Here is a 14,496-nt window from a genome sequence, read left to right as displayed (position 1 = left end):
CATGAGTGATCAATGAGATATAAGACTTTATGTAAACGTTATGAATAGAAATGTGTGTAAGTTCTGTAAATTTTTGTCTGTTTATTATTGACTGCTCAAGTAATGATGTAATGGACACAAGTATTGCTTGAAAATATCATTAACAGCTAATCTTTATGTCCGAAACGAAAAGGGTGGATGTCATGACTGTAAGAACTTATAACTAAGGTTACTTATCAAGTACTATGCTGGAAGCCAGAAGGCATGTAAATGTTGAGAGTTTGAAGCACTGCCTGGCCTATATTAAAACAAGATACCTAGTACCTATTTCATGGTTTTCTGCATTTTTGTCTCAACTTTTCTCCCACTTCCCTTCAGCTTTAAGCAAATTTATTCCACAAGTTTATTATAGCTCAATTCTCATGCCATGTCTCTGATAAAGAGGGGAACAAATGAGAAAAAGAAAAAAAGTGTCCTGAATCAGAAAGCATAAGTTAATAAAAGATTAGGAATCATGTTCTCATGTAAGTTTCAACTGTTTTACAGTGATGTGTCTTATTGGGATTTATATTATTAGTAGTTCAATATAAAAATATAGTGGTGACTCATCAACTGATCAAATGCTACCAGCTTGAGATAAAACTCATAATCAAAAGAGATGAAGAAAATAATATATTTCCTTGGTCTTTTTTCTTGTAAACTTAGAATGTGTTATTGCCAAAACTGAAACATATTTTGAGTGACTAGATAGCAACAAAAGGTCTGTTTTTCATTCCGACGTGGGTGCGACAAATTTTTGTCGATGGTGGGATTCGAACCCGGGACCTTCTGCATGGCAAGCAAGCGCGTTACCACTGGACCAACCGTGCCCCTTCTATCTTTTCTTCGATTTCGGGACGATAAGACGTCCGTTGTTACAGTTCCCTCTGTCAAACCTCTTCAAGAGGGAGAGAAAAGGGGGAAAAAACACACAACAGATGTAGGTACTATCGTCCCAACATGGAAGAGAGAACAAAGCCATCCGAGAACGAATCTTATCTGTGTTCGGGATAAAGTTTGCCCCGTGCGAGAATGGAAGCCGCGACCTAGCGCTTACAGAGGCAGACGCGCTACCCTTCAAACTAGCTAAAACACCAACCTCAGTGGTCTAGTGGTTAGCGCGTTGGACTTCGGATCTGGAGGTTGGCGGTTCGAGTCCAAGTCATGTCATGAAATTTAGCGTAGTTTATCAAGCAGGGAACGACATTTGTGACAAGTATTTATGCTTAACACAATTAAAATTAAAAAAAAAATTGGCTAAAACCAGTAAAAAAGAATATTTACAAGGTACGCCTTAGAGTAGCGGTCCTTTTTTCTACGCTCCCTCCTTTGTCAATTCTGAAGGCGCTGCGGCCCTTTACTATATTTTATGTGATCTTCCTTGGAGCCGCTTACCCCATTTTGAGAATCCCTGCCTTAGAGGACTGTACAATTCGTTTGTTTCTTACCTCTATTTTATTCTCTCTAACTTTGACTTGATTTGTGGCCACAGGGATCAGGAAAGAGAGAAAGCAGAGCAAGAGAGAGAACGTCTGGAGAAGCTAAGAGGTGCAGAACAGGCTGTGGACAAACATTTCGAGGAGTCTCTGAGACCTCAGCGTTTGGCTCAACACAAGGTAAGAACACGCGCGTTAAGTAACGCCGAGCGGGATGGGTATCTGGACGTGTCTGTGTCTAGGCGGTGTATTGAGCCTTAAATAGGGAATAGACCAGCTTAGTCTGGATGGGGGACCAACAGGGTGGATACGAGCCTGAAATTTCCCTTTGTTAAAGAAATAGCAAAGGTTCAGTGCAGTGCGAAGGGCATCCACTTGGAATTTTTTTGTATCCACAACCAAATATCAGGCCAAAAGCGATCACGCATCCACTCATGGTCCAGCGGATCCGCAGGGAAAACGCGCGGATTTCACTAGAATACCGCTGTGTGTGAAAGGACTCATTAAACACTCATTGACTAGGCGTAAAAAAACCCCGAGAGCGGAATCCGCGCGGTAAAAATCCGCTCAGTGTAAAATGGCTCTTAGAGGACTGTACAATTCGTTTGTTTCTTACCTCTATGTATTTTGTTAAGCTCTAACTTTGACTTGATTTGTGGCCACAGGGATCAGGAAAGAGAGAAAGCAGAGCAAGAGAGAGAACGTCTGGAGAAGCTAAGAGGTGCAGAACAGGCTGTGGACAAACATTTCGAGGAGTCGCTGAGACCTCAGCGTTTGGCTCAACACAAGGTTAAGTAACGCCGAGCGGGATGGGTATCTGGACGTGTCTATGTCTAGGCGGTGTATTGAGCCTTAAATAGGGAATAGACCAGCTTAGTCTGGGTGGGGGACCAACAGGGAGGATACGAGCCTGAAATTTCCCTTTGTTAAAGAAATAGCAAAGGTTCAGTGCAGTGCGAAGGGCATCCACTTGGAATTTTTTTTGTATCCACAACCAAATATCAGGCCAAAAGCGATCACGCATCCACTCATGAAATTTTTGTAGCCAAAAGTTTCTTTAGCCTCTCAATCAAGAATCAACTTTGGGCTGACATTTGGTTTTGGCTACAAGAATTTTACGAGTGTCTGCTTTTCGCACTCAACCTTTGCTATTTCTTTAGCAAAACCTTTACCATTTCTTTAGCAAGGTAAATGTCAGGCTATTTACATTACACGCCCTGATTAGAGTCCCCCAGCCAGACAGCGCGGTATCAAAACATTTATGACAGGATAGGTACCTATTCATTATCATGTATCAATTACCCATAACACCTCTAGAACATGTGAGAGTAGAGTATTGTATGCGTATCACTAATAGGGAATGTTGTTTTATTGTCTTGCTAGCTTGGAGCTCTGACACACTTATTTTGTATTCATTGTTGCTCTACCTTGTTCATTCGAGGCAGCCAAGTTTTGTTTCCATTGTTTTTGTGGGGACAATAGTCTCTCCTCATGGTGATTGAAGTTTTGCTATTGATGAAAAATTCCATCCTACTTCCTGTTGTGAAGGAAAGACTGCAATTTTTGATTGATTGATTTTTCTCTCTTTTTTTTTACTTACTAGGTATTTAGATAAGAATTATTTTATCTCTTGTACATATAACATCATACTTATTTAGGTGAGAAACACTTTCTTGTATTGACCCACTTTATTAAAGCAATGGCGAAACATGTCTGTTTGAATAAACAATAAAAAACCCCTCCCCCAACTGTGAAGAGTAAAAGTTATTGTGTTCTTCTTTACAAGGTAAGAACAAGCGCGTTAAGTAACGCCGAGCGGGATGGGTATCTGGACGTGTCTAGGTCTAGGCGGTGTATTGAGCCTTAAATAGGGAATAGACCAGCTTAGTCTGGATGGGGGACCAACAGGGAGGATACGAGCCTGAAATTTCCCTTTGTTGAAGAAATAGCAAAGGTTCAGTGCAGTGCGAAGGGCATCCACTTGGAATTTTTTTTGTATCCACAACCAAATATCAGGCCAAAAGCGATCACGCATCCACTCATAAAATTTTTGTAGCCAAAAGTTTCTTTAGCCTCTCAATCAAGAATCAACTTTGGGCTGACATTTGGTTTTGGCTACAAGAATTTCACGAGTGTCTGCTTTTCGCACTCAACCATTGCTATTTCTTTAGCAAAACCTTTACTATTTCTTTGGCTACAAGAATTTTACGAGTGTCTGCTTTTCGCACTCAACCTTTGCTATTTCTTTAGCAAAACCTTTACTATTTTAGCAAGGTAAATGTCAGGCTATTTACATTACACGCCCTGATTAAAGTCCCCCAGCCAGACAGCGCGGTATCAAAACATTTAAGTACCTTACTTGAGTTTCATGTGGGACATGAATCCTACCGTAAGAGCGATTCTGGTGAAATTGATTCTGTACGCAAAAGTTTGGCTACAAGAATTTTACGAGTGTCTGCTTTTCGCACTCAACCTTTGCTATTTCTTTAGCAAAACCTTTACTATTTTAGCAAGGTAAATGTCAGGCTATTTACATTACACGCCCTGATTAAAGTCCCCCAGCCAGACAGCGCGGTATCAAAACATTAGTACCTTACGACTTAATATGATGAGGAAAACCATTTGTAAGATTTATTCGTAAACAAGCAAGCAATTAAAAATCAATAAATAAACACAAATGGAAAAATAAAAACAAGGCTCTAATAAATATCAATAAATAAACAAATAAAGAATTTTATTAATCCCTTTTTTGTTTACGGTATTTTTATTAATTTATTTTTCTCCTCTAATTGTCAATGTATCGCTTTTATTTTTAACTTGGGTATAAGCTTGTATTTTTAGCTTGTAAAGTGAGTGTACTTTCAATTCATTAATTAACTCTTTGTTTGTGATTACTGATTACCTACATGGTATTTATACGATGAATCACGACGTGATCATGTCCGATCTTTTAAGACTAGGACTGGAACTTTATTTCTTGTGATGTGATACCTAGACAGCCTAGACTCTTAAATTTGTGACATAACTCGAGAGTAAGACAAGAGTTAAAGTTACATTAACTTATCCTCTGTGTTTTGGTTTCAGCAAAGTACCTCCTAAGGTGAGTTAGTCCTAATCTCCTAATACTACTCCTGCTAACACATCGGCTCCTAATACTTCAGTCACTAATGTGAATGGACACGGGGGCTCTGAAGATTCTTCCAGTTCTGAAGAAGAGGAGCCTGCCAAGCGTGTACCTCCTAAGGTGAGTTAGTCCTAATCTCCTAATACTACTCCTGCTAACACATCGGCTCCTAATACTTCAGTCACTAATGTGAATGGACACGGGGGCTCTGAAGATTCTTCCAGTTCTGAAGAAGAGGAGCCTGCCAAGCGTGTACCTCCTAAGGTGAGTTAGTCCTAATCTCCTAATACTACTCCTGCTAACACATCGGCTCCTAATACTTCAGTCACTAATGTGAATGGACACGGGGGCTCTGAAGATTCTTCCAGTTCTGAAGAAGAGGAGCCTGCCAAGCGTGTACCTCCTAAGGTGAGTTAGTCCTAATCTCCTAATACTACTCCTGCTAACACATCGGCTCCTAATACTTCAGTCACTAATGTGAATGGACACGGGGGCTCTGAAGATTCTTCCAGTTCTGAAGAAGAGGAGCCTGCCAAGCGTGTACCTCCTAAGGTGAGTTAGTCCTAATCTCCTAATACTACTCCTGCTAACACATCGGCTCCTAATACTTCAGTCACTAATGTGAATGGACACGGGGGCTCTGAAGATTCTTCCAGTTCTGAAGAAGAGGAGCCTGCCAAGCGTGTACCTCCTAAGGTGAGTTAGTCCTAATCTCCTAATACTACTCCTGCTAACACATCGGCTCCTAATACTTCAGTCACTAATGTGAATGGACACGGGGGCTCTGAAGATTCTTCCAGTTCTGAAGAAGAGGAGCCTGCCAAGCGTGTACCTCCTAAGGTGAGTTAGTCCTAATCTCCTAATACTACTCCTGCTAACACATCGGCTCCTAATACTTCAGTCACTAATGTGAATGGACACGGGGGCTCTGAAGATTCTTCCAGTTCTGAAGAAGAGGAGCCTGCCAAGCGTGTACCTCCTAAGGTGAGTTAGTCCTAATCTCCTAATACTACTCCTGCTAACACATCGGCTCCTAATACTTCAGTCACTAATGTGAATGGACACGGGGGCTCTGAAGATTCTTCCAGTTCTGAAGAAGAGGAGCCTGCCAAGCGTGTACCTCCTAAGGTGAGTTAGTCCTAATCTCCTAATACTACTCCTGCTAACACATCGGCTCCTAATACTTCAGTCACTAATGTGAATGGACACGGGGGCTCTGAAGATTCTTCCAGTTCTGAAGAAGAGGAGCCTGCCAAGCGTGTACCTCCTAAGGTGAGTTAGTCCTAATCTCCTAATACTACTCCTGCTAACACATCGGCTCCTAATACTTCAGTCACTAATGTGAATGGACACGGGGGCTCTGAAGATTCTTCCAGTTCTGAAGAAGAGGAGCCTGCCAAGCGTGTACCTCCTAAGGTGAGTTAGTCCTAATCTCCTAATACTACTCCTGCTAACACATCGGCTCCTAATACTTCAGTCACTAATGTGAATGGACACGGGGGCTCTGAAGATTCTTCCAGTTCTGAAGAAGAGGAGCCTGCCAAGCGTGTACCTCCTAAGGTGAGTTAGTCCTAATCTCCTAATACTACTCCTGCTAACACATCGGCTCCTAATACTTCAGTCACTAATGTGAATGGACACGGGGGCTCTGAAGATTCTTCCAGTTCTGAAGAAGAGGAACCTGCCAAGCGTGTACCTCCTAAGGTGAGTTAGTCCTAATCTCCTAATACTACCCTGCTAACACATCGGCTCCTAATACTTCAGTCACTAATGTGAATGGACACGGGGGCTCTGAAGATTCTTCCAGTTCTGAAGAAGAGGAACCTGCCAAGCGTGTACCTCCTAAGGTGAGTTATTCCTAATCTCCTAATACTACTCCTGGTAAGAAGTGCCCGCTACTCACTATCAGACAGTCTGAGGCTCTGAAGATTCTTCCAGTTCTGAAGAAGAGGAGCCTGCCAAGCGTGTACCTCCTAAGGTGAGTTAGTCCTAATCTCCTAATACTACCCCTGCTAACACATCGGCTCCTAATACTTCAGTGACTAATGTGAATGGACACGGGGGCTCTGAAGATTCTTCCAGTTCGGAAGAAGAGGAACCTGCCAAGCGTGTACCTCCTAAGGTGAGTTAGTCCTAATCTCCTAATACTACTCCTGGCAATGCCCGCTACTCACTATCAGACGGTCTGAACTCTCTCTCAGGTCACAATCTAATGATTGGTTTGTCTGATGAGTTTTTCTTCTCCACACTTCTCTATCCTGTGCCATTCTCTTCATCTCTTGATAGGTTCTGCATTCCATGTCCCTCTCTATTTGTTGGATGAATCCTTTCCTTGGTCTTCCTCTTCTATGTTTTCCTTCCACAACTCCTTCAATTACAGTGTGTAGCAGGCTCTTACAGTGAGCGTGGTTGGCATAATACATGGGCTCCTAATACTTCAGTCACTTATATGCATGGATATGGAGGCTCTGGGAATCAAACCCAGGACTTTATGCATGGCAAGCAAACGCGTTTCCACTGACTGGGCTAACTTTGCCGCCTATTTATTATTATTAAAATTATTGTTTTTTCCTTCTTATTCATATGTTCCTATTTATATTCACCGTAAAAAGCCCGAGTTCTATCCTAATCTATTTGCTGTAAACATTCAAATATTCATGTATTATTATGTTATATTATTAAACCCATAAAATTCATGAGACCTTGTTTAGACTGCTGGGGTAAAGGGACTTTTTAGTCTCATTCGAGCAGGATAAGCAAGGTATATTCTATTCTATTCTATTCTACTCTGTTACCTTTGGCCTTTCTCTTCTAATGATCCACCTCTTGTCTGTTTCAGAGTCTAGAAACCATGTTTCCACCCTCGGGCCCGGATTCGATGCTTCCACCGCGACATCTCGCGGGATACTGAGCAACCTCTAACACCTTACAACATGACCGATCCTGGTGCTGCCTTCTGATTGGTCAACAATGGATCCTTCCCCTCCTCCCCCTCCCCACCATCCGTACTCTCACCTGTGGAATGCCAAGCACGCAGCCGACGTGCGCTTGCTTCGGTAAGTCTCGTGTGAATCCGCCCTTCAGGGACTTTGATTCCCGCCCCAGGGTGAAATGTATCCTAAACAAATGAGGTATGCTCTCCGAACGGCTGGTTTTGTCCTTCAAAAAGAAAAAAAATGTATTATCATCCCAAAATCGAAGAGAAAGACAGGTTAGGATTAAGAGAAAGCCAACCTTTCCAAGAACGAACCTTATCTGTTCAGTGTAAAGTTCGCCCCGGGTGAGAATGGAAGCCGCGACCTAGCGCTTACAAAGGCAGACACGCTACCCTCCAAACTAGCTAAAATTGGCCAAGGCCAGCAAAAAAAGAATATTTACAAGGTACGCCTTAGAGTAGCGATATTTGATCACAATAATAGTAGTAGCCTACTGCTGGAGTAAAGGGACTTTTCAGTCCTAGTCGAGCAGTATAAATAAGCACTATTATTATTTTTTTCCCCCTCACGTTGTCCTCAGGTGAAGAGAAAGAAGAAGACCGGTGGTGGCGGAGGCGGAGGGAGCACCGCCAGCGGCGATTCGAGCAGTGGTCGGCACGCGAACACCACGCCCGTCAAGAAGCCCAGCCCGCCTAGCAGCACCACGGACAGCGACAACGACAGCGGCGCCGCCGGCAAGAAAGCCAACGGGAACAACAGCCCGCCCAAGTCTCAGGCGGGGAGGAGCGATCGCAAGCGGGCGAAGAAGAAAGACTCGCGGGCTAGTAGCCCGGGGGAGGAAGGCGGGGCGGAGAAGAAGCCGAAAGATGAGGGAGGCTCGGGGCAGCGCGACCCGTTTGAGAAACCGCCCGTGTCCCGGCTCAAGAAGACGGGAGAGAGCTGGCTTCAGGATGGACCGTGCTTTGAGGTGAGCTGGAGACTTTTTTTTAAAACAAGTGGGTTCGGGATGGACCGTGCTTTGAGGTGAGGTGGAGACTTTTTTTTTTTTTTTTTTTTTTTTTTTTGAAAGTTGAGAAGATTATTCTTTGGACTAGTAGGTTACCCGTGCTCCGCCACGGAAAATTGGTCATACATAACTCGAGATCGGTTTAGATTTTCGGCAAAATCATCTTAAATTTCACCTTTCTAGGTGTTACTTCGGGTTTTGGAGATAGACCGATCAGTGTGTGAATGGATTTCGCTTTTATTATTTTATTAGTAAAATTTCACGGTAACTAAAAACACGGTAACTTAGTGTAAAAACGCTCGCCTGGTAAACAGAAGGGCGTAGGTTCAATTCCAGCTGAGGTATGGAATTTTATCCGGGACTTTTTTTTTAGAATTAAACTACAATAATAGTTCCTAAAGGTACTTTTCTGGCGTAAAAAAGTCTCTTTATTTCAGTTCTGTGCGAGCAGTTTAAATAAGCACTAAGCATTATTATTGAAATCTCATGATACCTAACTACTTCTCTGTTCCGCCCCAGGTGGCTCCCAAGTTGTCCAAATTTTTTTTTTTTTTTTTAAGCTATTGCTTAATCCGAGCGAAGTTAAACTTAGGTGTGTTCTCACATAGTCGACTGAACCGTCCACACTGCCTCGACAACATAGATTCACCTCGTCGATTGACTATGTTTGGAGACACCTTAATAGTTGAGGGACTTTTTTCAATCCTATTTGAGCTGTAAAAATAATCCCTATTTAATTAAAAAAGTGAGTGCTTCACCGCCTTTTTCATTTCGTAGCAGTGAAACAACTGCTACATTAGACGCGTGTGGTCTGTGTCGTAGCATGTGTCATCTATTATTTCTTCTCTATTTTACCCAGGTGGCTCCCAAGTTGTCCAAGTGCCGTGAGTGTCGCTGGACGCAGAACCAGAGGTCGCGCAACAACGCCAACATCTTCTGCCGTTTCTACGCGTTCCGACGTCTGCGCTACACTAAGAACGGTCAACTGGCGACGGCCGGCTTCTCGGACCCTCACAAGGACGCCGGACCCGAGGACATTCGTCTGTGGCTGCCGGACCCTGATAATCCGCCCTTGGATATTGATATCGAACTGGGCCGGTTCATACTCCTTCAGCTAGCCGGTAAGAAATGAACTAGCATTTTGCTCCGTACTTTTATATATATATAGAGGTTTGACAGAGGGATACAACTGGCGACGGCCGGGTTCTCGGACCCTCACAAGGACGCCGGACCCGAGGACATTAGTCTGTGGCTGCCGGACCCGGATAATCCGCCCTTGGATATTGATATCGAACTGGGCCGGTTTATACTCCTTCAGCTAGCCGGTAAGAAATGAACTAGCATTTTGCTCCATACTTTTTTTATATAATAGAGGTTTGACAGAGGGATATAGAGGTTTGACAGAGGGAACTGTAACTGCTATGGTCTTATCGTCCCGAAATCGAAGAGAGAAGGAAGACAGGATAGGAGAAAGCCAGCCGTTCCGAGAACGAACATTATCTCATCAGTATAAAATCCGCTCCGGGCGGGAATCGAACCCGCGGCCTAGCGCTTACAAGGCAGACGCACTACCAACTAAGCTAACTAGGGTGGCCGTACTTTTTTTTGATGTAGAGGAACTGTTACAACGGAGGTAGTATCGTTCCAAAATCTAAAGGTGCGTTTCCACTCGCTCGGCATTTGCCGATCGCCATGAAATTTTTCCATTTGTTCAAGTGGATACAGATCATGCCGAGTGAGCGGAAACGCACCATTAGAGAGAAGTTTTTTATGTAGAGGAACTGTTACAACGGAGGTAGTATCGTTCCAAAATCTAAAGGTGCGTTTCCACTCGCTCGGCATTTGCCGATCGGCATGATATTTTTCCATTTGTTTAAGTGGATACAGATCATGCCGAGTGAGCGGAAACGCACCATTAGAGAGAAGGGGACAGGATAGGAGAAAGCCAGCCGAGATCGAAACTTATCTGTTAAGATAAAGATTGTCCCGTGTGGGAATCGAACTCGAGACCAAGTTCTTACAAGGCAGACACGCTTTCCTCCTAGCTAACTATGCTGGAATCGGACTTTAGAACACGAAATCCGCCCCGGGCGGGAATCGAACCCGCGGCCTAGCGCTTACAAGGCAGACGCACTACCAACTAAGCTAACTAGGCTGGCTCCTCTTCTCACTTGATCTATTTCTCATTTGCAGGTCAATTCTGTGATCTTCTCCGTCAAGAGGACGAAGCCCTCGAGTTGAACATGTCAGAAGACACCACTGTGGCGTGGAAACGAGTAGTACAGGGTGTGCGAGAAATGTGCGACGTGTGTGAGACCACCCTGTTCAATTTCCACTGGGCGTGCAGCAAGTGTGGGTTCGTCGTGTGCATTGACTGCTACCGGGATAGGAAGACAGGGTGTACTATTATTATTATTATTATTATTTTGAACGAAAGAAGTGAGCTCGGTAGTTCCAACAATACGATTTTTTTCTCCTTAACTCTTGAACGGGTTTGACAAAGGGAATCGTAACAACGGAGATCTTATCGTCCCGAAAGCAAAGAGATTAGGACAGGATAGAAATAGGCCAGCCATTTCAAGAAGGAACACTTCGCCCCGGGCGGTAAACGAACCCGCGACCTAGAGCTTCTGAAATCCTTCATTTAGAGCTTCTGAAATCCTTAATTTAGAGCTTCTGAAATCCTTCATTTAGGGCTTCTGAAATCCTTCATTTAGGGCTTCTGAAATCCTTCATTTAGAGCTTCTGAAATCCTTAATTTAGAGCTTCTGAAATCCTTCATTTAGAGCTTCTGAAATCCTTCATTTAGAGCTTCTGAAATCCTTCATTTAGAGCTTCTGAAATCCTTAATTTTGTCATAACTTACGAACAGAGTACGATTTTTATGAAAATTTGCAGTCATGTTTAAAAGAAAAATGTCATAACTTACGAACAGAGTACGATTTTTATGAAAATTTGCAGTCATGTTTAAAAGAAAAAGTAGGACATTGGCTTAGTAGATTTTGAACCAAATCGGATCTCTAAGGAACCCCCCCGTACGGGCCTTTTTACCCAGTAAGTTCTATATTTGACTGAAGAAGGACTTTCTAATGGCTTTCTTTTAAGTGGCAGGGTTCTGGAGGAGCTCTTCCACCCCACCATCCCCCCTTTTACTGCGAGAGGCCGAAGAAAAGGTGGAAAGACATAGGGAAAAGAGTTGAGAGAATGGAAATGAAGGGGAGAAAAGGGCGAAGGAGGCCGAAGAAAAGGTGGAAAGACATAGGGAAAAGAGTTAAGAGAATGGAAATGAGAGGGAGAAAAGGACGAAGGAGGCCGAAGAAAAGGTGGAAAGACATAGGGAAAAGAGTTGAGAGAATGGAAGTGAGAGGGAGAAAAGGACGAAGGAGGCCGAAGAAATTGTGGAAAGATTGTGTGAATCAAGACCTGGATGAGAAAAAAAAACATCAGGACATAAGGTTCACAATAGGGCTGCCTGGAAAAGACTGACAAGAAACGCCGGCCCTATGTAAATAGGAAAAGCCTAGGAAGAAGAGAACGAGATTGAGGGAATTGTAACAACGAAGGTAAATGTAACTTTATTTAATGTTTATCAATATTCCACAATATTGTGAAACACAAGTCAAACACAAAAGACAAAGAACATTATAAAGGTCTTATAAAGAAAAAAAAACTATCCAAATGGGTTGAGTTGTTTTCTCGGTAAAAGAAGACCATTAAAAAATATTCTTTTTTACTTTCAGGTGCCATTCTGGAGCGAAATCACGACTCTATACACGATCAGTCCTGGTATTTAGATTCAGAACTCAGAGATCGCCTGTATCATGACTACAAGGTTCAAGCATACACTATCGTCCAGTGTCTGGGAGATGCAGTGTTTGTACCTGCCGGAGCGCCACATCAAGTAAGTCGAATCAGCCAGCCTAGTTAGCATAGAACCCTTGTAAACGCTAGGTCGCGGGTTCAATGCCCGTCCGAGACAAAGGTTGATAGAAGGAACTGTACCTGCTGAGGTCTTATCGTCCCGAGAGCGAAGAGGGACGATAGCCAGCTCCGGGCGTGAATCGAACTGGCGACCCAGTGCTTACAAGGCAGACGCGCTACCCTCCAAGCTAACTAGGTTGATATCAAACCTCTTGAGAAAAAAATAGCTTTTACAAAAAGGATTAGTTGATTTTTTTTTTTAATTGCTCTCGCCAAAAAAAGGACGCCATTTTGTTTTTAAAAAATCGGTCTATGCCATTCAGTGACAAAAAGACCCAAAACGGCCAATTTTCAAAGAAATATTCCCCCAAAAACGAGCCACACCTACTTTATGCTCTACTGGATTACACGGTTTTGAAACTCTATTTCTCTTTATTTCCCCTCTCTATCCTGTGCCATTCTCTTCATCTCTTGATAGGTTCTGCATTCCATGTCCTTCTCTATTTGTTGGATGAATCCTTTCCTTGGTCTTCCTCTTCTATCTTTTCCTTCCACAACTCCTTAATATCATTGCGCTTACTTGTGGTGATGTTTCAAAGTCATAGAGCAGGAAAAATGAGGACCAACGGAATTTTTCTTTTTCTTCTACAACTTCTAGATACCGAGATAAATCGATTTAAAAAATACCGGTAAATCGTTTGTTTGCACTAATGTGAATGGACACGGGGGCTCTGAAGATTCTTCCAGTTCTGAAGAAGAGGAACCTGCCAAGCGTGTACCTCCTAAGGTGAGTAATTTCCTAATCTCCTAATACTACTCCTGGTATTGACCGCTACTCACTATCAGACAGTCTGAGCTCTCTCTAAGGTCACAATCTAATGATTGGTTTGTCTGATGAGTTTTTCTTCTCCACACTTCTCTATCCTGTGCCATTCTCTTCATCTCTTGTGATTGGTTCTACATTCCATGTCCTTCTCTATTTGTTGGATGAATCCTTTCCTTGGTCTTCCTCTTCCATCTTTTCCTTCCACAACTCCTTCAATTACAGTGTGTAGCAGGCTCTTACAGTGAGCGTGGTTGGCATAATACCGCGCATTTTGACGTTAAGTCTGACGTCACAACTCTTTGAACTTTTTAATTAGAACGGCAATTAAAAATTGAATTTTCGACCTTTTAAAGTTACTTTTTCGGAGTTTTGACTTCAGATTTGGATTTTTCACAACTTTTTACGTAGGAATCGACCTTTTATTCATAATTTTTACCCAACTGCAACTGCTCCATTACAGTGTGTAGCAGGCTCTTACAGTGAGCGTGGTTGGCATAATACATGGGCTCCTAATACTTCAGTCACTTATGTGAATGGATATGGAGGCTCTGGGAATCAAACCCAGGACTTTATGCATGGCAAGCAAACGCGTTTCCACTGACTGGGCTACTAACTGTGCCCCCTATTTATTATTATTTTAATTATTATTGTTGTTGTAGTAGCAGACTCCTCTCCTTCCTCACATCAACCCAGCAATGCCGTTGGCAATTCATATTTTTTCCTTCTTATTCATATTTTTTTTTCCCCCCTCACGTTGTCCCCAGGTGAAGAGAAAGAAGATTGGATTTTTCACAACTTTTTACGTAGGAATCGACCTTTTATTCATAATTTTTACCCAACTGCAACTGCTCCATTACAGTGTGTAGCAGGCTCTTACAGTGAGCGTGGTTGGCATAATACATGGGCTCCTAATACTTCAGTCACTTATGTGAATGGATATGGAGGCTCTGGGAATCAAACCCAGGACTTTATGCATGGCAAGCAAACGCGTTTCCACTGACTGGGCTACTAACTGTGCCCCCTATTTATTATTATTTTAATTATTATTGTTGTTGTAGTAGCAGACTCCTCTCCTTCCTCACATCAACCCAGCAATGCCGTTGGCAATTCATATTTTTTCCTTCTTATTCATATTTTTTTTTCCCCCCTCACGTTGTCCCCAGGTGAAGAGAAAGAAGAAGACCGGTGGTGGCGGGGGCGGAGGGAGCACCGCCAGCGGCGACTCGGGC

At 43.0% G+C, this 14,496-nt stretch overlaps 1 protein-coding gene and 1 long non-coding RNA gene across 2 annotated transcripts in view; both read left to right on the top strand.

Annotated features, from left to right (window-relative positions):
- The first annotated feature begins 224 nt into the window (after nucleotides 1-224).
- Nucleotides 225-14,496, top strand: part of LOC103512616 (lysine-specific demethylase 3B) — a 26,815-nt gene continuing 12,543 nt past the window's right edge. The window contains exons 1-20 of the mRNA XM_026826043.1: nucleotides 225-241; nucleotides 1,511-1,634; nucleotides 2,127-2,248; nucleotides 4,539-4,558; nucleotides 4,616-4,702; nucleotides 4,760-4,846; nucleotides 4,904-4,990; nucleotides 5,048-5,134; nucleotides 5,192-5,278; nucleotides 5,336-5,422; nucleotides 5,480-5,566; nucleotides 5,624-5,710; nucleotides 5,768-5,854; nucleotides 5,912-5,998; nucleotides 6,056-6,142; nucleotides 6,200-6,282; nucleotides 6,318-6,425; nucleotides 8,095-8,481; nucleotides 9,380-9,641; nucleotides 10,714-10,876. Coding sequence (XP_026681844.1) covers nucleotides 225-241; nucleotides 1,511-1,634; nucleotides 2,127-2,248; nucleotides 4,539-4,558; nucleotides 4,616-4,702; nucleotides 4,760-4,846; nucleotides 4,904-4,990; nucleotides 5,048-5,134; nucleotides 5,192-5,278; nucleotides 5,336-5,422; nucleotides 5,480-5,566; nucleotides 5,624-5,710; nucleotides 5,768-5,854; nucleotides 5,912-5,998; nucleotides 6,056-6,142; nucleotides 6,200-6,282; nucleotides 6,318-6,425; nucleotides 8,095-8,481; nucleotides 9,380-9,641; nucleotides 10,714-10,876 — 2,243 coding nt within the window. The remainder of the gene's footprint in view (nucleotides 242-1,510; nucleotides 1,635-2,126; nucleotides 2,249-4,538; nucleotides 4,559-4,615; nucleotides 4,703-4,759; nucleotides 4,847-4,903; nucleotides 4,991-5,047; nucleotides 5,135-5,191; nucleotides 5,279-5,335; nucleotides 5,423-5,479; nucleotides 5,567-5,623; nucleotides 5,711-5,767; nucleotides 5,855-5,911; nucleotides 5,999-6,055; nucleotides 6,143-6,199; nucleotides 6,283-6,317; nucleotides 6,426-8,094; nucleotides 8,482-9,379; nucleotides 9,642-10,713; nucleotides 10,877-14,496) is intronic.
- Nucleotides 13,147-14,479, top strand: LOC113468824. Its single transcript, XR_003392439.1, has 2 exons — nucleotides 13,147-13,228; nucleotides 14,431-14,479. It is a non-coding gene; the product is annotated as an uncharacterized LOC113468824 (long non-coding RNA).

The sequence above is a fragment of the Diaphorina citri genome, unplaced genomic scaffold (assembly GCF_000475195.1).
Source record: "Diaphorina citri unplaced genomic scaffold, Diaci psyllid genome assembly version 1.1 scaffold864, whole genome shotgun sequence".
NCBI lineage: Eukaryota > Metazoa > Arthropoda > Insecta > Hemiptera > Psyllidae > Diaphorina > Diaphorina citri.
Note: the sequence above shows the minus strand (reverse complement) of the source record. Positions and strands in the feature narration are given on the sequence as shown.